This window comes from Thamnophis elegans, chromosome 3, assembly GCF_009769535.1.
Source record: "Thamnophis elegans isolate rThaEle1 chromosome 3, rThaEle1.pri, whole genome shotgun sequence".
Classification (NCBI taxonomy): Eukaryota; Metazoa; Chordata; class Lepidosauria; order Squamata; family Colubridae; genus Thamnophis; species Thamnophis elegans.
Window position 1 is genome coordinate 129,988,927 of NC_045543.1, and position 22,647 is coordinate 130,011,573.

Genomic DNA, 22,647 nt, shown 5'->3' on the forward strand with positions numbered 1-22,647 from the left:
TGAAAAAAAGCATCACCTTGAAGGTTTGTGTATTATAAATTATTACTAGGAGAATAGTTATATAAAGCTGAGATTTTGTCATAATTAAGACAAAAAGATGAGGAGGAGGCAGGACAAAAGAAAAAGAAAATTTCGGTGGCATTGTCAACCGGTTTAATCAAAAATTGCAGCAAGCAATGAGACATCAGATATTTGAGATCCCCATGCAACTTCTCCGGTGGTTGGTTCCAGATCCTGATTTCTTAGACATCACGACTCTTTCCTTTGATCTGCAGGAGATTAGAAGGGATTTCCTTTCAGGATTTAAACTGAGGACTTTTAATTCTCCCCCGTACTGGTATAAACTATGTTGTAAAAGTCTTGGATGAGCTAGGAACTAAATCTTTATGGCCGTAGTAGATCGGCAGCTAAAGAGATAAAGATAAAGGTTTCCCCTATCCCACTGCTGTCAAACTCTTGGTCTGTGGGCTGTACATCATGCGCTGGCCACGCCCACGCCCGGTTTAGCAAAGGGGAGAAAAAGTCCCCCGACATCATGTGACGCTACCATGATTATGTGAGTTTGACATCCCTGATTTATCCAGTTGTGCCTCACTCTAGGGGGCAGTGCTCTTCTCTGTTTCTTAGCCGAGGGAGCCAGCATTGCCCAAAGACACTTTGTGTGGCCTTCCGGGCAGCATGACAGAATGGCAGTTACAAAAAAGAATTAGGATTTTCTCTCAGTAAGCAGGAGAGATGCTACAGAATACAAATCCAGTTCTATTTCACACCTGACACACACTTTTCCCCATGTGATCTCTGCATAGAGATGTCTTAGCCTTCTGTTTCTCCTACCTGTGTGAGACCATTCATCGAGGGCAATTATACACTCACGGTCCACATTCCTGTTCTCCTATCCAGATAATCTACCAATAAAGGAGAATATCTGTAGCTCTAGGTTGAAATGAGGGGTCTTTGGGTGCTCTCTCAGCTTGCTTATTTTCTTGCAGACCAGTGGTGGGATTCAAAATTTTTTATTACCTGTTCTGTGGGCATGGTTTGGTGGGCGTGGCATGACTTGGTAGGGTGTGGCTTGGTGGGTGTGGCAGGGGAAGGATACTATAAAATCACCATTCCCTCCCCACTCCAGGGGAAGGATACTGCAAAATCCTCATTTCCTCCCAATCAGCTGGGACTCGGGAGGCAGCGAATAGATGGGGGCGGGGCCAGCCAGAGGTGGTATTTACCAGTTCTCCAAACTAGTCAAATTTTCCGCTACCGGTTCTCCAGAACTGGTCAGAACCTGCTGAATACCACCTCTTTTGCAGACATCTCATTACCCAAACTAGGTAACATCATCAGGAGGACTAGCACTGATGATGTTACTTAGTCTGGGTAATGAAACATCTGCAAAAAACCAAGCAAACTCAGAGAGCACCAAGGACCCTTCCAGGGGTGGGATTCAAAAATTTTAGCAATTGGTTCTCTGCCTGGTTGCTGGGTAGGTGTGGCCATGGTGGGTGTGACCTACTCGGCCTCCTGAACCACAGCGGGTGGAGAGTTTCTCCCTCCAGGCTGCAGAGGCTTTCCTTTTTGCCCTCCTAGAGCCTCTGCACGGGCCCTGCATTTACCTGGCATCCAAAACGGACTGTGTAGAGACTCCTGAGAGGGTTGGGGCAGTGGCGGCGGCGGCGGCGGGGGTGGTAGTCAGTCCTTGCAAGTACTGGATGGTAATTTTACATCTGGCTTGCCGAACCAATCTGAACTGGCTGAATCCCTGGACCCTTCAGATAAACTGTTTCTCCTGGGTTGAGATATCCTGCTTCTAATGGACTCTTTTTGTTCAGGCCCATAGTGCCATCCTGTAATCTTACATGATGAATATAATATGTAGTATGGCTGAGTCATACGGTGAAAGTTGGAGGTTTCATGCCTCCTTTTCTACCGCTGCCACCACCTATTTTCCATGGGTGTCACTTCACCAAGTATTCTAATTCCAGCATGTGAAAGAGGTAGGGCTCATCGGATCTCCCCGTAGCCAAGAAAAGATAAAACAGGTAATGGGATAAAAGGAAAATAAATTCAACAGTGCCATCTCCTGGTCATGTGCATCGAAGTGCATCACTAGGACTGCAGCATTTATCCAAGGTGTAAATGGTGATCAGATGATCCAGGAGAGTAGAGAAATTGCAATATTGCATCCAATTCAATCTATCATGATACAAAAAAGATACAAAAAAGACAATCAGAACTTTGAAAGTGGTACAGAGAAGAGCAAAAGGATGATAACAGGCCAGGAGGCTAAATTGTATGATAACCACTTGAGGGAGCTAGGTATGTCTAGCCTACCGAAGAGAAGGATTAGATGGGCCTTGATAGCTGTCTCCCAGTACTTGAGGGGCTGTTGAGAGTGGATTGACTTATTGTTTAGAGTGGGTGCCGGCAACCCGTTGCTCCGGAGCTGCATGCGGCTCTTTGACCCCTCTCCTGCAGCTCCCTGCCAACCCAGTCGTGCAATTGAGAGAAAGAGAAGGAGGAGAGGGAGATGAGAGAGAAATGAGAGAGAGCTGGAGGGAGAGAATGAGAGAGAGGGAAAAGAGAGGGAAACAAATGAGGAAGAGAAGAGGGAGAGAAAGAAAGAGAGAAAGAAAGAAAGAAAAAGAAAGAAAGAAAGAAAAAAAGCAAGGGAGAGGGAGAGGAAAACAGAAATGGGAGGGGAGGGGAGAGAGGGAGGGAGAGAGGGAGAGAGAGAGAGAGAGAGAGAGAGAGAGAGAGAGAGAGACCCATTTCCCACACAAAACACCGGGGCCCACAAAATCTGGGTAGGCGTGGTGGTGGTGGGTGTCATGTGACAGGGTGGGAGTGATGTTGAGTTGGCCACGCCCATCCAGGTTTTGTGGCTCTTGGTGTTTTCTTTTGTGTGGGAAATGGGTCCAAATGGCTCTTTGAGTGTTTAAGGTAGCAGACCCGAGATCAGGACAAGAAATAATGCATGGGAACTTGTCAAAAAGAGATCTAACGTAGAAGTAAGGATAACATTTCTGACGGACTAATTAATCAATGGAATCAATGCCCTGAGTTACGGGTGCTCCGTCGCTGGAGGTTTTCAAAAATAGACTGGATGACCATTTGACTGGGGTGGCATGAGACTCTTGTCTTGAGCAGCGAGTTGGACCAGAAAACCTCCGAAATCCCTTCCAGCCCTAAGAGTCTGTGTGGAAATTTTCTTCCATGAAACGGAAGATCACCATTTCCTTTGATCCTGTCTGTCTGCTTTCTCCAGGGCGTAAATGGAGCTGTTCAGTTTCCCAAAGGGTTCCTAAAGGAGGCTTATCAGTTGGTGCGTGAAAGGGGAGGTCTCTGCATTGCAGACGAGGTGAGTATCCGAATGGGACCCCCGTCTCCAAATTCTATGTGCAGCATTTATACAAGGACAGCTAAGTGAGATACCATTGGCAGAAGGCTTGGATTGGCTGGGTCACTGGGATTGGGACTCTACAAAGTACCGTATTTTCCGGAGTATAAGGCGTACCTTTTTCCGTCCTAAAAGAGTGTGGAAATGTTGGTGCTTCATATACACCTAATACAGCTATTTTTGGCCTCCCAAAACCCTGCCCCTGCATCACAAAAATGATCCATTTTTTGAAAAAACAGAGGCATGTTTGCCTTCTCCCAGCCCCCAGAAACACTCTGCAGGCTTCAGCAGGGCTGGCGAAAGGCAAAAACGCCCCCGTTTTTGTGAAAAATGGCCCATTTCCGCCCATTTTTCACAATTGCCTTCCCCCAGCCCTGCTGAAGCCTGCAGAGTGCTCCTGGGGGCCAGGGAGGACAAACATTTTTTTTCTTACTTACCTCTTTGAAATCTTGGTGTGTCTTATACACCGGTGCGTCTTATAGTTCGAAAAATATGGTATTTGAAGACTTTGCAAAACAAGTTGGCCTGAGCAGTGGTGGGATTCAAATTTTTTTACTACCAGTTCTGTGGGCATGGCTTGGTGGGCATGGTGTGGCTTGGTGGGCGTTGCAGGGAAAGGATACTGCAAAATCCCCATTCCCTCCCCATTCCACTAACCTGCTTTCCAGCTCCGTTCTCCTGTTCAGGGCAACAAAGGAAGATCAGCTGGGAGGCTGGAAAGCAGCGGGGGCGGGGCCAGCCTATTTGCTGGTTCCCCGAACTACTCAAAATTTCCGCTACCGGTTATCCAGAACCTGTCAGAACTGGCTGAATACCACCTCCGGGCCTGAGGGAACTACCGAAACTACCTAAAGCAAGGCAGTTGGTGTATCTTTTAGAAATGAATGGAAAACAAACACAGAACAAAATTTAAACTGAATCCTCAACTTCGGGGAAGTGGCTGGTGTCTTCTCAAAGGACGTTACCACACACAAATTTCAGTTTGGAAGTCACTTCTGCATAAGAACAGCTGATGAAATACTGGCATGCATGTAGGATATCTGACAGTAAACCCAAAAGTGCTTTTTTCAGAAGGCAACTGGATTTTCTTGGGGGGGGGGGGGGGGGGGTTCTTTGAAAATGTTTTGTTTCTCATCCAAAAATCTTCTTCAGAAGAAAAAGCTTCTTCAATGAGAAGCGAGACATTTTCAAAGGTAAAAATCCCCAATATGGTCCAGTTGCCTTTGGGGGGAAAAAATACACCTTTGGGATAACCGTAACCTCCGTGATGATTGAGAATCTCTATCGAACCTGACAGTAAACATAGTGTCAGATCCCTAAAATGATACTGCCATACAAGTGGGGATTGAGGTGGAACCCCCCCTCCCCCCAAATGTACTTCTTTCCTATTAACTTTGACAACTGCTATTTTATAAACTTTATCCTGGTGCCGCAACATCTTGAGTTTTTCTCACCTTTTGGGGAATGTATTAGGGGGGAGGGCCATGTGGATTGTTTCACTCTGAAAGCGGAGGAAGATGACCCTGGGAACACTGTCTTATCTAAGTCTCCAGGAAGGCCGTTACAGCAACATCTCCACGTCTGTGGATTGGCTGAATCCACATCGGACTGGCGGGAGGGGTTTCTAATGCCTTATTTCTAACTGTATTGCGTGAGGGAATTCAGAGTCTGCTTTGCTTTTGTTCTGCTATCACTACTGCTCAATAAAAGGTTCCTTTTGAAATACTTCGTTTCAAGAGTTACTTTCTTGAGCGGGAAGGAGAGGCAGGACCAGAGGTGGGTTCCTACCAGTTCGCACCTATTCGGTAGAACCAGTTCGTCAAATCTACCAAACCGGTTAGAAGAAGTTCCACCAGTGGACCCATAAAGCAGGCCACACCTACAGAAGAGGTTCCAAATTTTTTTGAAACCCACCACTGGTCCTTGGATATGATTATTCTACACTATCATGCTCATATTTATAAAACTCAGTGCCTCTGTGAAAGGTAAGGATGACTACTGCTTTTGTGGTGCAATCAGAACATTGCGTGTGTTGAAGTTGTTTTAACGCAAACCAAAGATGCCTTTTAAAAAACAAGTTTACATCATATTCTTATGCATGCCAGTGCTGTGTGTGAGATAATTTAAGGTGGTTCTGACAAGTGTCGTCGGCATCTTCATATCTGGTCACATGGGCGGCAAGCCACTCCCATCCGGTCACATGGGCAGCATGCCACTCCCACAAAGGAGGCCACACCCACAGAGTAGGTTCGAACAATTTTTGAAACCCACCACTGGGCAGGACCTTACATAAAGCAGACTCTGAATTCCCTCAGGCAATACAGTTAGAAATAAGGCATTAGAAACCCCTCTCTCCACCCTGACCTTACACCTTTCCTATCAGGAAACATTTTCCTTAAAATATAGATGCTACTTATATAGAGAACCTCTATAGCAGTATGTCCAACGTTGGCCACTTTAAGATCTGTGGACTTCAACTCCCGGAATTCCCCAGCCAGCCATGCTCTAAAGTTTAAACCTTTTTAAAGCTCCTTTTTTTTTGCCCCCTGAAGGTTCAGACTGGATTTGGTCGAACGGGCAGTCATTTCTGGGGATTTCAAGGACATGATGTCGTTCCAGACATAGTTACCATGGCCAAAGGAATTGGTAACGGCTTTCCCATGGCAGCAGTTGTGACTACAATGGGTGAGAACTGCTTTCACAGTTGGTGGGTTTCAGGGTGAACAACCTTTTCATGCACAGCGTTTTGGGGTTCAGGTGAGGTGCAATCACATCAACATGAAAGAAAGGTCAGATCATTCTCTCTTGTTTTTCTGGATTGGAGAGGAATTTTGAGGTTTTGTTCCCCAACAATGTCATACGTCCCTTAAGGTTATGTTCCCTGCTTCAAAATGGCAGGATGCCATTCCACAGTTTTCAACAAACATGTTCCCAGAGGTCTGGAGGGCCGGGGTGGGTTCTGGCAGTCACTACTGCTGGTTCACTTGTGGGCGCAGCATGCACATGCATGCACAGAGCAATAAAAATTGCTCTGACTATGCGCAGAAGCAAAAAAACAAGATGGCTGCGCTTACGGCACCACTGGAAGAACCGGTTCGGAGGCGTGGCAGGCCTGGGACGCTGCCGATTCCAGCGACCCAGGCCGCCAAATTACTACCGGTTTGGGCGAACCGGGCCAAACCGGTAGGAACCCACCAATATGGAGGGCTATGAAAAAGAATTTTGGTTGCATGTTATCCTTGACCTTAGCTTTACCTTCATTATTTCCGAACATGCACGAGAGAATAAATTTTGCTGGATGAGTAGAATTTGATCTAATATAGAGAAAAATCACAAGCAAACACTCTGAATGGACTCTGTAGTTGGTCACTGACTCAAATTCTTATTCTCTCTGTCTCTCTCTTATTCCTTTCCCCTTTCCTGCCCTTGTCTAACTGGGGCTTATAAAAATGCTGGCACTACAAAGTTCTGTTAATAGGATAAACCGAACTGTGATTCAGGTATGCTTATGAAATAATTGTGTTATTCTTTAAGGGTTACCCTATGACTTTATCATAACAGATGCAATCTCCAGCCAACAGCAGGTGGCCCACAATATAATCACACAGTTTTCTCCCATTATGCTCCACCTGCCTGTTTCAAATTAAAATAAATGTTTCAAAGATGCTATCGGTTTTTATTCCACTCTCAATCAACAGAAACTAAACCCCAGAGCCCCTATTCTATTAAACTTACATATTTCTAGGAAGCAGCCAGTCATAAATTTTACAATCATAAGTTTAAAATACAAAGATTAGGCGAAATATAGTTGAATGACTGAGAATCTCCACAGACATGGTTGAAGGAGGTTATTGTGATCACCATGGAATTCTTGAGTTGCCTTCATTTTTTGCAGCTCCATCAAGTCAGTGGTATGAAAATGAACTGGTAGAATTGCAGTGATTGTCAAATAATAATGTGATATTGTAGTTTTTTAGGGATACCTTGATGGGATACAATAAATGAATTACTTTTTAATACAATCTGGCTTGCTTCTGGTTTTGCAGTGTAAACAAATCCAGTTCAAATGCATAATTCAGCCTATTAATTCAGGTGAATTGAATGAATGAATGAATGAATGAATCAATGAATCAATGAATCAATGAATTAATGACTTGCATTAGACTATCAGCCCCTGCTCTGGTGTTTGCATAAACCAAAGAAACCTTTAGATAAAAATCATTTTAACCTACTTTCAGTCTGATCCACTGAATATTGAGAGCACAGGGTCCCAAAAGATCTTCTGAGTCACTATGATAACATTGAGGTTCCAAATACAGTTAGTCTTCAACTTACAGCTATTAACCGAATTGTATCCAGTTTTCATTTCATTTTTCATTTCATTTCATTTATTTCATTTGTATGCCGCCCTTTTCACCTGAGGGGGACTCAGGGCGGCTCACAACTTGAACAAGGGAAAGGGGATACAGACAGTTTAACAACAACACAAAACAATACATAATTTAAAAAGCGCAACAATCATACCATTCGAGATAGGGGCAACGATTCTTTAGCCCCAGGCCTGTCGGAACAGCCAGGTTTTAATGGCTTTGCGGAAGGCCTGGAGGGTGGTGAAGGTGCGAATCTCCACGGGGAGTTCGTTCCAGAGGGTCGGAGCAGCCACAGAGAAGGCCCTCCTCCGGGTAGTCGCCAGTCGACACTGGCCGGTGGATGGAATTCGGAGGAGGCCTAGTCTATGGGATCTTATCGGTCTGGTGGAGGTAATTGGCACCTTTCTTGCCACAGCTGTTAAGCAGATCACTGCAGGTGTTAAATGAATCATACAGTCTTTAAGCAAAGCGCAGTGGTTAAATGCAGCACTGCAGGCTACTTCAGCTGACTGCAGTTCAGCAGTTCGTCTGTTCAAATCCCACTAGGCTGAAGGTTGACTCAGCCTTCCATCCTTCCGAGGTGGGTAAAATGAGGACCCGGATTGTTGTTGGGGGCGATATGCTGACTCTGTAAACCGCTTAGAGAGGGCTGAAAGCCTTATGAAGCGGAATATAAGTCTAACTATTGCTATTGCTATTGCTGTTGACTTTGCTTGTTGGAAGCAAGCTGGGAAGATTGCAGCCAATTACATGACCTCGGGACATTGCAACCATCACACTATTGTCTTGTTCTGACCCGGCTTCCCAAACACGACAAACCTCTGTAGTTGAAGCAATGACTTTTTTATTAGAAGTGCCAGCAGCCCTGGCCAAAAGTTTTTTTTTTTTTCACAGCAAGCTAACAAGTCTGTCCGGCAGGGAGATGACTAGTAGTCTGCCACATCTATTCATCTCCGCCTTCTGCCTTTTATCCCCAAAGCTAGGGTGGGGCTTCACTAGCAGCGATAATTCTTCTGTCCCAAGGATCGGCCCATGGATTTCCACTGCTCTCCTCTCCTCTGCCTTCTGTGCATCCACGCATCAGGCACTGGACCCAGCTATTCCTCCTCTTCCTCATCAGCCACCTCCATACCTGGGGGCTGTTGACTCTCCATCTGAGGGCCGACGGACGGCCCAGGCTCTGCCTCTGCCTCTGTCTCTCTCTCTGCCAACTCCATTCCTTCTTCCCCCTCAAAACTCTCAATTACCTTGATCCTGACCCTGGCTCCCAGGCCTCTTCTTCTGATTCAGCTGGTGGAGGGGCTGGCGGCCGACAGGCCACAACAGGCCTGATCATTAATATGCATCTCAACATTTGCAATACCTATAAATACATGCCAGTTGCCAAACACCCAAATTTTGATCACATGATTGTGAGAAAGCTGCCGTGTTTGTAAGTCTGAGAATCTCTTGTAAGTCACGAACGGTTGTAAGTCAAGGACTATCTTCATTGTAAATGGAGGTCTCTCTTTTTATGTTTCTCCCAGCTGCTGATCTCTTTAATGAATGACCTTACAGCTTCATTTATTAATACTGATATGTTTTGGTTTTAGAAATTGCACACAGTTTGACAGAGAGCCTCCATTTCAACACGTTTGGAGGCAATCCCATGGCTTGTGCAGTTGGATCTGCAGTCCTGGATGTAAGAAAATGTTTTCATTGGTTTTTAGTTATATTATTATTTATGAGCTTGGACAAAATTGCTTCTCCCTCCACCCTTAAATTAAAGGGCTTTTGGTTCCCAAAAGGATGTCTTGCTGTGCCTTAATGCTGGCACATTTAGTCACCTTGGCTAGAGATTCTTTATTCGTTTCTACTGTGTTTTCCTGAAAATAAGACAGGGTCTTATTTTCTTTTTACACACAAACTATGGTTTGGGCTGTCATTTCAAAGGCGCCAAGCCATAGGAGCCGGGTGGCGGCGAACAGGCGCTCACGCAACTTGGCGATACCCCTAGGTCAGTGAATGGCGCTGTGCCTGGCTGGAAAAGGGGTTTGCCGGGTGGCTGCTCGTGAGCGTGGTCGCTTCATGGCTGCTGTGCTGCGCTGCTGCGACAGCACAACACAGCCATTCGCCCATGAGGCTATGCCCGGCTCTTTGGAAGCCTGCTTGCAAGAGAGCAGCCGCCCGGCAACCCCCCTCTTCAGCTGGGCACAGAGCCACTCACCACCCTAGCGGTATCCCGAAGGCGCTAAGCAACGCAATCACCTTTGCCTCCCCCCTCGGTTCCCGCAGCTTGGCACCTTTGGGATACCGCTAGGTTGGTGAGTGGCGCTCTGCCTGGCTGGAGGTGGGGGGTTGTCCAGGGGGCTTATTTGCGAGGGAGGGCTTATATTTTTGCCCACCAGAAAAATGTGGCATGGCCTTATTATCAGGACATGTCATAATTTCGGGGAAACATGGTAGCAGAACAATCTGGAATCCTTTTTATTTTCAAACATAACTTCCTTCTCTATTTAAATGCAGGGAAAGCAAAGGCAGGCTAAAGGTTTCCCTTTATGTTCTGTCCCCACTACACGTGTGCAACTAAACCCACCTATCCTCCAATAAAACAGACTTTGTGCGTAGATCTGGATGCTTTATTGAAAGAACAGGATATGGTGAAACTGGGGAAAATAGGGATACATATAAGGAGACCCAAATACAAAATAGACAGCATTACATTACCGCTGAACATAACAATTAATAAATACAAGCAATTTAAATCTCACCAGCGATGCTCTGTGTCTGGGATGTGGGTTTGTCCTTGGATGACCATGTGCCACAGATTAAGATGGATTCCCTCTTTGTGCTTCTGCCTTCTCCAAATGCTAAAGGAAATGGAGTCTGGCTTCCCAGCATGCATTTGGTTTGAGAGTGCGAGCTGATGAGCAAATGGTTTAAATCAGCTTCAAACAACATACTTGGTATTTGTCTTTCCGACCACTAGATGGGGCTAGAGAGCAACAACAGTATATAAAGATCATATTTTAGGGCATATTTGTCTCTCCGGCCACTAGATGGGACCAGAGAGCAACAACAGTATATAAAAGTTATATGCTGGGGCATGACAATTCAGGTAATAAGCACTAAAACTAAGGATTCCATGTAGATAGATTAATGCAGATTATTCATCTATTGCAAATCTCAGTGAAATTAATGGGACGTTGCACATTTGTAGAGAGGCAGTCTGATGTAATGATTAAGGCATCAGTCCAGAAACTGGGAGATGGTGAGTTCTAGTACCACTTCAGGCGTGAAGCCAGCTGGGAGACCTTGGGTTAGTCTCTTTCTCTCAGCCTGGGAAAGAGACAAAGGCCAACCACTTTGAAAAACCTTGCCAAGAAAACTGCAGGGATTTGTCCAGTTTCCAAGAATTGAACACAGTGGAACAGGAGAAAAAATATGCTTGTATAATTTCCACAGTACTTCACAGCAAGACAGTTACACATTCTCCATATTGCCATGGACATTTGCAAAATATTGGGGCCAGTACTTTGGGGGGGGGGTTGAAGCTCTACCCCCTTTTTTAGCGTGGATCACAAGCATTGCAAATATATTGAAAATATACTGGGGCAGGACTTCGCCTCAGCTGCACCCACTATTTTAATGTTGGATCCCCCTTTCTCCCCCCAAAGCCCCTCAATACAGGTGGTCCTCGACTTACAACCACAATTGTCCCCCAAATCTCTGTTGTTAAGTGAGAATTTGTTCAGTGAGTTTTCCCCCATTTTAAAACATTTCTTGCCACCGTTGTTAAGTGAATCACTGCAGTTGATAAGTTAGAAACCTGGTTGTTAAGTGAATCTGGCTTTGCTTGACTTTGCTTGTCAGAAGGTTGCAAAAACTGATCGCGTGACTTTGGGACCCTGCAGCAGTCGTAAGTATGGACCAGTTGCCAGGCGTCTGAATTTTGATCATAGGATCATGGGATTGCTGCAAAGGTTGTAACTGTGAAAAACGGCCATAAGTCACTTTTTCCAGTGCCGTTGTAACTTTGAACGGCCACTAAATGGACTGTTGTAAGTCAAGGACTAGCTGTATTCTATTAGATGGAATGTACTCCCGAATTTTTCCATGTGTTGACACGTAATGAAGTTGATTGACATTCTAATCCTTTTTGACTGGTCATGATCTTATCAAAGTTATTTCCGTCTAGTTCTTAAGGACCCTTATAGAACTAAATGTGCCAGCAATGCTTGATGGTTTCTTTCTATGGTTTTTGGGCGTCTAGGCAATAGCGGAAGATGGCTTGCAGAAAAATTGCCAAGAGGTCGGAACTCACTTGCTCTTAGAGTTTGCAAAGCTGAGGGATAAGTTTGAAAGTGTTGGAGATGTTCGTGGCAAAGGACTTATGATTGGGATAGAGATGGTCAAGAATAAGGTATGGACTGCACTCGGTGGGGAGGGGGGCTATACTTCCTGTAAGGTATTTGCATTGAACTGGAAAAGACAACAAGGGTCATCTAGTCCAACCCATTACAATGTGCAGGAAACCTAATTTGCCACTAATGAAAGATGGTTAATGTTTAAAAAAAATAATGCAGAGAGAAAAAAACCTATAACCTTTGGATTCTAACTGGAACATTCACTGTTGTTCACTATTCATTGTTGTACACATGCTATTGATGGGAAGATTTTCCTTTATATTCTAATGGATTTTAAACATGTAGTTGTTATTTCTACAGCTAGTTTCTGGGCCAGGTCAAATAATTTCTGACTATCTTTTCTGTAGCTTCCCTTTACGTACCTCACCATGGCTATCATATCATGTTGCCCTTCAGTTTCTTTGCTCTAGACCAGTGTTTCCAATCTTGACAACTTTAAGCTGACATGAGCCAGGGTGGCGCAATGGTTAGAGGGCAGTACTGCAGCAGTGGTGAAATTCAATATTTTTTTACTACTGGTTCTGTAGGCGTGGCTTGGTGGGCATGGTGTGGCTTGGTGGGTGTGGCAGGGGAAGGATACTACAAAATCTCCATTCCCACCCCACTCTGGGGCCAGCCAGAGGTGGTATTTTCCAGTTCTCCAAACTACTCAAAATTTCCGCTACCTGCTGAATTTCACCCCTGTACTGCAGGCTACTTCTGCTGGCTATAGTTTGGCAGATCGAATCTCACCAGCTCAAGCCTTCCATCCTTCTGAGGTGGGTAAAATGAGGACCCAGATTGTTGGGGGCAATAGGCTGACTCTGTAAACCACTTAGAGAGGGTTATAAAGCACTATGAAGCGGTATATAAGTCTAAGTGTTGTTGTTGGATGATGATGGTGATGGTGATGATGATGATGATGTGTGGACTTCAATTTCCAGATTTCCCAAACAGCATGACTGTCTGGGAATTCTGGGAGTTGACATCCACACATCTTAGAGTTGCCAAGGTTGAGAAACACACCTTGAAACTGAAGAGTCCAACTTCTTTCTCTCTATCCTCATAGGAAATGCTCTGAAGGGCTTATATAATTTTTATTGGCCTCCTGTGAACTGTCTCTAACAATTACGCCAATACAATCCTAAATTGCATTAATAGAGGGATACAATCAAGATCAAGTGAGGTACTAATACCACTCTATAAAGCCTTAGTAAGACCACACCTAGAATACTGAATCCAGTTTTGGTCACCATACTATAAAAAGATATTGAGACTCTAGAAAGAGTGCAAAGAAGAGCAAGATGATTAGGGGACTGGAGGCTAAAATGAACAGTTGCAAGTACTCGGCATGGCTAGTCCAGTGAAGAGAAGGACCAGGGGAGACATGATAGCAGTGTTCCAGTATTTGAGGGACTGCCACAGAGTGGAGGGGGGTCAAGCTATTTTCCAAGGCACCAGAAGAATAATGGATGGAAACTGATCAAGGAGAGATTCAACCTAAAAATAGGGAGACATTTTCTGACAGTGAGAACAATCAACCAATGGAACAGCTTGCCTTCAGAAGTTGGGAGCTTCAACACTGGAGGTTTCAAGAAGATACTGGACTGCCATTGATCGGAAATGGTTGTTGGACTAGAAGACCTACAAGGTCCCTTCCAACTCTGTTAATCTATTAAATCTGTTAATTAATAGACTTCTGGAACTCTAATAGACTTCTGGAACTCTAACACCAGCCCTGGTGAGACCACACTCCAGGTGTGGTTTCACCAGGGCTGAGTAGACAAGGATCAGTTTCACCATTTATTTTACTCAATGATCAACAAAATTTAAATTCAACACTAACATTAAAACCATCCTGTTTTGCAAGTCTAATGTACATACTATAAAAATAACTCCATCGTAAGGTGCTAGCACAAAACATAATATTAGCACTATTAAGATTATAAATACAATTAGGGTTATTAAATCCATGAGGAATGCAGTGCTACACATCTATGTAACTGGTATACTATTATATAAAATTACATATAATGCTAAAGTGACTAAACAACCATGATACCAATGCCTACTGCTGAATATAGTCAGTAAAATCTATAGGTGCATCAGAACTGAATATTAATAGTTGTTCTAAAACCACGGTTCAAAAAAATAATAATAAGATGAGCAGAGAACTACACATTGAAGCTTGATAGCAATAGCACTTAGACTTACTATATTTCACTTCATAATGCTTGTGCTGTCCCAGCAGTATATAGCTAGTGTAGGAATTAAGAACTGTCTCCTTTAAGAAACTACCTCATGGGAAATGCAGGCAGAGACTGCCTTATGGGAAATGTAGTTCCATGACATGTGATCACATAGAATAGAATAGAATAGAATTTTATTATTTGTATGCCGCCCTTCTCCTGGAGGACTCAGTACCCAGATCCAATACCATGAAGGGCTTTATAAGTTACGACTAGCACCTTGAAATCACTGTTCCTGATTGGCCACCGGGGCATCTTGCCCACATGCAGAGTTTATAGCCGGGCAGTTTAATTGCCTTTGTGAACCGGAATAGTAGCATTCTACATTTCCACTCAGCATGGGGATAAAATCATCATCTTTTTACACTATGTGATGGGACAAATCATGGAAAGTCAGAAGAATCTTAACACTGAACTGTAAGTTTTGTTATTCAGGATGCCTGATAATAAACGTGGTATAAAAAAGATTCCTAAACATGGCAGAACCTCATTGCTCGGGGCAGTAAGCAGTTTACAGTCATTTTACCCACCTCGGAAGGATGGAAGGCTGAGTCAATCTTGAGCCTGGTGAGATTCGATCTGCCAAACTGCTGGCAGTCGGTGATCTGCAGAAGTAGCCTGCAGTACTGCACTCTAACCACTGCGCCACTGTGGCTCTCTTGATTGTAGTGCTACCTTTGTTCCAGCATTATTGAAATTACAGATATTCTTCAACTTATGACCAGTTGCTTAGCCACCATTCAAAGTTATGACTGACCTGCACAAGGGGCCTACAACCCAGGTTCAAACTTCTGATTGTTGGAGTTACATGACTCTGCACTACTGTACATGACCTAACTTTGGGCGCTCAGTAACATGGCTGAATTTATGGCCCTTTGCCATGTCCTGCAGTCACATGACAATGTTTTACAATAGTTTTGATGAAAACTGGCACTTACTTCCATTAGTTCACTTAATGACCTTGGTGGCCATTTTATGACCACTACAAAAAAAAAAGGTAGTAAAATCCACCAACCTATTTTACAACATATGATCATAACAGACAACTTCCATTATTCATGTGTCAAGGACTAAGTGTAGAGTCTTCCTGCAAACACCACTAACTCACTGTGGCAATTACTGAAAAAGTAAATCATTTTGCACCTGCTTCATTTTTGTGAGTCTTTGTGCATGCGCACAACGTTCAAAAGCTATTTTGAGTTCTTAATGGCAGAGTATTAATTTAATCAATAAAATAGAAGATGTACTGTGATGCTGAGTATGTCAACCTGCAATTCTAAAACCTGTGAAATTGAATGTTAACATAGCCAACATATTGTATTTTATTTATTAATGCTTTGCCATTAGCAACTCAAAGTACCTTTTGAATTGCCTGCGCATGCACAAAAACTCACAACATAAAAATCCACTTTCTTGTGATTAATGGCTATGTATTGTTTGATTCTTTCATGTCCTCCTGTTTTTTTTTAAACAATAAAAAAAGGTGCGAAACTGAAGTTTAAACTTCCTTTGTAGGAAAGCCGCCAGCCACTTCCACCTGAAGAGATGGACCAGATTTGGGAAGACTGCAAGGACATGGGAATACTGATTGGCAAAGGAGGGATGCAATTACAGGTATTGTAAATGTTGAGAATCATATTAAGCTGTGGCCATAGCCAGTTCTTCAGTAGACAGAAGGCTGACCCATGCTGAAGGAAAACGAATGATTTGCATATTAAAAAAATATAGGCCTCAAATTACAACCATTCATTTAGTAACCTTTCAAAGTTACAATGACACTGAAAAAAGTGATTTATGGCTGTTTTTTTCACTTATGAGCATTACAGCATCCTCATGCTCATGTGATCAAAATTTGGACTCTTGACAATTGGCATGCATTTATCACAGTTACAGTGTCCTGGGGTCACGCAATTATCTTTTGTGACCTTCTGACAACAAAGTCAATGGGGAAGCCGGTGTAAAGGCCCGTCCTCTCACCATTATTCAAGAAAGTAAAGACTCTTGAAACTTGGCCTTTCAAAAGGAACCTTTTATTGAAAAGGGGTGATAGCAGGGCAGGTTCAAAGCAGGCTCTGAAGTCCCTCAGGCCGTACAATTAAGAATAAAGGAATTAGACACCCCTCCCAACAGTCCGGAGTGGATTCAGCCAATCCGCAGGTGTGAAGATGTTATTGCACTGGCTGCTCTGAGAAAGAGAGAAGGGAGCGTTCTCAGGGCCATCTTCCGACTCTGCTGTCCACATGGCCCACCCCCACTTTACATACATTTACTAGGGGACTGGAGGCTAAAACATATGAGGAACGGTTGCAGGAACTGGGTATGTCCAGTTTAATGAAAAGAAGGACTAGGGGAGACATGATAGCAGTGTTCCAATATCTCAAGGGTTGCCACAAAGAAGAGGGAGTCAAATTATTCTCCAGGGCACCTGAGTGTAGAACAAGAAGCAATGGGTGGAAACTAATCAAGGAGAGAAGCAACTTAGAACTGAGGAGAAATTTCCTGACAGTTAGAACAATTAATCAGTGGAACAGCTTGCCTCCAGAAGTTGTGAATGCCCCAACACTGGAAGTCTTTAAGAAGATGTTGGATAGCCATTTATCTGAAACGGTGTAGGGTTTTCTGCCTAGGCAGGGGGTTGGACTAGAAGATCTCCAAGGTCCCTTCCAACTGTGCTATTGTATTACATGCTGTATTGTATTACATGTATTACATTCCCCGAGAAAGGTGAGAAATAGCCAGCGCCAGGCACCAGTTATAAATCAGCTGAAAGGTTATAGAAGAATGCAATGCAAAGCAGAAGATACATAGGAAAATATCACGTAAATGTAGCAAGTTATAATACCTCTCCCCACTTCCTCTGAAGAATGGCAGATACATAGATCTGACATCCAGATTCACTGAACAATTAACAATTGCAGTGATTCACTTAACAACAGTGGCAAGAAAGTTCGTAAAATGGGGCAAAACTCACTTAACAGCTATTTTGCTTAGCCATGGATATTTTGGGCTCAATTGTGGCCGTAAGTTAAGGACTATCTATAAGTATTCCTCTGTATGTATTTCAAAATACGGAACTTTACCAGGTTGACTCCAAGTAGTTTAGGATGGTAAAAAATGATTTCAATCTCATCCCAGCTCCTGTGACATCATCCTGTCATTGCAATGGTGATGTCACTGGAGCCGGGGTGAAGTTGAAATTGCTTTTTACCATCCTTAATTACTCATCCAGACCTCAAAATAATAAGAAAATGGCCCAGAGGGGGAAAAAGATTAGCCAGCCCTAATATAAATAATAGCATGAAGGCAAAGGTAAAGGTTCCCCTCGCGCATGCATGCTAGTCGTTCCTGACTCTAGGGGGCGGTGCTCATCTCCATTTCAAAGCTGAAGAGCCAGCGCTGTCCGAAGACGTCTCCGTGGTCATGTGGCCAGCATGGCTAAACGCCAAGGGTGTATGGAACGCTGTTACCTTCCCACCAAAGGTGGTCCCTATTTTTCTACTTGCATTTTGACATCTTTCGAACTGCTAGGGTGGCAGAAGCTGGGACAAGTAACGGGAGCTCACTCTGTTACACGGCGCCAGGGATTCGAACCACTGAATTGCCAACCTTTGTGATAAACAAGCTCAGCGTCTTAGCCACTGAGCCACCACGTCCCTTAAATAATATCATATCAGTGCATCAATAAGGCATTTTTGTCAAAAAAGGAACACATACAACTGTCTGTGCATGAAATTGTATCTGAGGTTTGTTTCCAAGCCTGCTTTGTTCCAGGTATATTAGCCTGTGCATGAAAACATAGGGAGTTCTCAACTTACGATCATAATTGAACTAGGGGTGGGTTTCTCGCCCTGTTCCAACCGGTTCGGTTGGAACGGGGCTGGCGGCGTCCTCGTGCATGCGCGCGGTGTACGCATGCGTACTAGCATCTGTGCGATGCTCCAGCTGCTCCTGGAGGATCGCGCAGGCACTATATGCGTCCTGTGCATGCGTGGAAGCGCAGAACTCATCAAAACCGGGTAAGGACCGCGGGTGGGTGGGTGGGCCCTTCGCCGTTCCTGGAAGTTACTTACTTCCGGGTTCGCCGACTAACTGGTTCGCAGGGACCGCCGCAAACCGGTTGAAACCCACCCCTGAATTGAACCCAGATTACTGTCGTTAAGTCATGCTGGTTATTAAGTGGTCCATTGTCACAATGTTGTTGGTTTTTTTGCCAGAAACCAAAAATGCCCATTTCTGGCAAAAAATATTGTGAATCAGCCTTGTAGCCACATGTCACTGTAAATGTGGGCAGGTTGCCCAGCACTATAAAATGATCGTATGAGAAGGGATGGGGCTGGCCATATCTACCCCCCTTTTTTAAAATGGCTTGCAAAATACAGTATTTTTCAGGGTATAAGATACACCTTTCCCCCCAAAAAAGAGGGTGATACACTGTATTATACACTGAATACAGCATTTTTGGCCTCCTGAAACCACGTCCCCTTCACAAAAATGGATGTGCAGAGGGTTTGGGGGGGCCTGCAAAGGGCTTCTAGGGGTTGGGGAGGACAAAAATGAGGGAAAAACGGACCAGTGTTTGCTCGCTTTTGGCCCTCCCGGCCCCCAGGAGCACTTTGCAGTCCTCTCAAACTTTCTGCATTCCCCGTTTTTCACAAAAAATGAGGCGTGCAGAGGGTTTGGAAGGTCTGCAGAGTGCAAAAACTTTTTTTTAAATTTACCTCTTCAAAATCTTGGTGCTTGTTATATTCCGGTGCATCTCATACTCAGAAAAATACAGTATATTGTAGAGCAGCACCATACAGATGGACCAATACATTTAGCTTGTAGTAGGCTGGAATTGTTTTAGCTTGGTCCATCCTCATCCACTGCCCCTTAAGCGGCAACTGCACAGTATGTTCCTTTGTGACTATATCTACTGCCAAAACATCTCTACTACTAAATAAGTTTCTTCTCTGTATAATATTTTCCCTCTTTTTTTTTTCCTTCCCCAAGACATTTAGAATTAAACCTCCGATGTGCATTACTAAGGAAGATGCAGATTTTGCAGTAGCCGTCTTCCAGGAAGCATTAATAAGACATGTGGAAAGAACAGCTGGAAAATAAGAGAACTTACACACACACACACACACGGACCCAAGATGCGTTGGACTCACTGTGAATAAATCCATGAACCAGAACTCATTACCTGAATCACTGAGTCATAATTGTCATTTTTTTTTGAGATTTGGATAAGGTTACATGCAGAAAGCAGAAGGCTTCTTAGCCCGCAACTCCATTTGGCTGTTTATAATTTGTGCAGCAGCTGGACGATATGTCCATAGTTGATTTGCAAAAGCCCAGCAGATGTTTTGGCTGAGCACACAGGAGCCTTCTTTTCTTCCTCTCTATACAAAGGGATTTTAAGATTGAGTGCTCCTGAGGGGGAAATTGCTGGAAACAGGTTTGAAAAGACAGCTGAGCAGCAGAATATAAATTCTTTCCAATCCTCTGCCATAAGGGCATTAGCTAATTCTGTTGCCATTTCGCTTTGAATTCCAGGTGGGAAAGCACATACCCAAATCCTTCCCTGTTTTGACAAAACACAATTTCATAAAGGTAAAGTCGAGAACGACTAGCACATATGTGCGAGGAGAACCTTTACCTTTAATTTCATAAAGCAAAAAGTGGAACATGGAAACACTGCGGTATGTTGGACCAATTTTTGCATATAACAACTGTATCCAGCAGTCGCATCTGGAATTTTAAAGAGCCCTGACATACATAAAAAGGCAGTAAACTGATATAGAATATGAATTAAATGCCAACAATTTTGAGTTATAAGGATCAGATGAACAAATAATTCTTCATGAGATGTTCATGACACGTGGACACGTGTGAAGTATCTCATTTTGACCTGTTAAAGCAGCTGCATCTTTTTCCAGACACTCATGGATGGGCTGCTGGGGGGGTCGCAGGTGTTCAGGAGAACCTCTAGCTACGATTCTGTGCAGTTTGAAGAACCCCCAAATCCCACTCCTGGCTGGCCCTGCCCACCACACTCTGCCCCTCCAAGGAGTCTCCACGTGGCCCATAGATGCAGGTAAGCACAAGGCGTGCATGGAGGCTCGGGAAGGGCAAAAAATGGGCCTATCAGAAGTTCGGGAACGCTGGAAATGGGCCTGTTTCCAGCCTCCAGAGGGCCTCCAAAACCTGGGGAGGCCGTTTTTCACCCTCCTGGAGGCTAGAGGAAAACCTCCAGAGCCATGGGAGGGCAAAAACGACCCCCCCCCAACTGCGGTTCAGGGGGCTGACTAGGCCATGCCCACCACGGCCACATCCACCCAGCAACCATGGAAGAGAACACCTTGTTAAAATTTTTGAAGCCCACCCCTGCAAATCCTACCACAAATTTCTGAGGGGCAACAAACACTTCCCCACCAGCGAGAACAGAATGAAGGTTTAATGCTGATTAGTGCTTTACTAGTCTTAGCATATAGTAAGATAAAGGAATTTCAACTCTTAGCTCTTGGATCAGGGATGAGGAAACTAAAGCTGAATTGATACGTGCAAATCTTGCTGTCCAGGCTAACTCAGATGGCTCTGAACAGAAGAATCATATGGAGATCCTGAACTTCCCCCAACTAGATAATTTACCCGTCTCTTTCGCTGAAGAACAGAATACAGCAAGAACAAGAGAGCAACAGTTTCCTAAATATATTTTACAGCAGTGCTTTTCAATCAGTGGTTGAATGTCTATGGAGATTATCTCAGTCATCCTGGTCATGGTTGTCCCAAAGGTGTTTCTTCAAGAGGCAACTGGACTTTCTGGTTTTTCTTTGAAAACGATTCGCTTCTCATCCAAGATTTCTCCAGCTCTGACTGGATGGTGGGTAATTTGCACTACTCAGGTGACCCTGAGGATAGATAAACCTCCAGGTGGCCTTGATGACTTGTCAAAAGAATGCAAATGGCCAGCTCTCTGCAAGGAGTACACATCCTTCCATTCCCCAAGCGTCTTCTTGGATGACAAGTGAAACATCTTCAAAGAAAGTCCAGTTGCCTCTTAAAAAAGCACTTTTGAGTTGTTGAATATATGCCACAAGAGGAACGCAAACGACTAGCACTTACATGTGAACTCTACATGGGGCTGCCCCTGAAGAGTGTTCGGAGACTACAATTGGTCCAGAATGCAGCCGCGCGAGCGACACTGGGTGTACCAAGATACACCCATGTTACACCCATCCTCCGCGAGCTGCACTGGCTCCCCATCGGTCTCCGAACGGGCTTCAAGGTGCTGGTTATCACCTTTAAACCCCTACATGGCTTAGGACCCGGATATCTACGAGACCGTCTTCTGCCACATACCTCCCAGCGTCCGATAAGATCACACAGGATGGGCCTTCTCTGGGTGCCGTCGACTAGATGTCGTCTGGTGGCTCCTTGGTGGAGGGCCTTCTCTGTAGCTGCCCCGGCCCTATGGAACAATCTACCCCCCGAGATCCGGACCCTCCCCACTCTCTCGGCCTTCTGAAAGTCTACTAAGACCTGGCTGTTCCGGCAGGCCTGGGGCTGTTGACCTCATGAACGAGGTCCAGCCCCACTAAGGTTGATTGCATGATGTGTCTTTTTAATTTGTTTTCTCTCTATTTTAAATTTTGTAGTATTATTTTTAGAATTGTTTTATGTAAGCTGCCCGGAGTCCTTCGGGATTGGGCAGCATATAAATTTATTAAACTTTAAAATGAACGTATCATCTATCAATCTATCTATCTATCTATCTATCTATCTATCTATCTATCTATCTATCTATCTATCTATCTATCTATCTATCTATCTATCCATCCATCCATCCATCTATCATCTATATCTATCTATTTATCTATCATCTGTCTATCATATCTATCTATCTATCTATCTATCTATCTATCTATCTATCTATCTATCTATCTATCTATCATCTATCTATCTATCATCTATATCTATCTATCTATCTATCTATCATCTATATCTATCTATCTACCTACCTACCTACCTACCTACCTACCTACCTAACCTACCTAACCTACCTACCTACCTACCTACCTATCCGGGGTGGGTTCCGGCAGTCACTACTGCTGGTTTGCTCATGGGTGTGCTGCGCTTGATGCATGCTCTGTGCACATGCACAGAGCAATAAAAACTGTGTGTGTGTATATATAGCAAAGGGAAAAACATATTGGAACTTAAACCATACAATAACAGAATATCTTTAAAGTTACGCTTTTGCCTAG

At 44.1% G+C, this 22,647-nt stretch overlaps 1 protein-coding gene across 1 annotated transcript in view; it reads left to right on the forward strand.

Annotated features, from left to right (window-relative positions):
* AGXT2 (alanine--glyoxylate aminotransferase 2) overlaps positions 1 to 19,579 on the forward strand; it is a 41,659-nt gene extending 22,080 nt beyond the window's left edge. The window contains exons 9-14 of the mRNA XM_032213445.1: positions 3,263 to 3,355; positions 5,947 to 6,079; positions 9,357 to 9,445; positions 12,017 to 12,166; positions 15,914 to 16,012; positions 19,391 to 19,579. Coding sequence (XP_032069336.1) covers positions 3,263 to 3,355; positions 5,947 to 6,079; positions 9,357 to 9,445; positions 12,017 to 12,166; positions 15,914 to 16,012; positions 19,391 to 19,501 — 675 coding nt within the window. The 3' untranslated portion in view covers positions 19,502 to 19,579. The remainder of the gene's footprint in view (positions 1 to 3,262; positions 3,356 to 5,946; positions 6,080 to 9,356; positions 9,446 to 12,016; positions 12,167 to 15,913; positions 16,013 to 19,390) is intronic.
* The last annotated feature ends 3,068 nt before the right edge of the window (positions 19,580 to 22,647 follow it).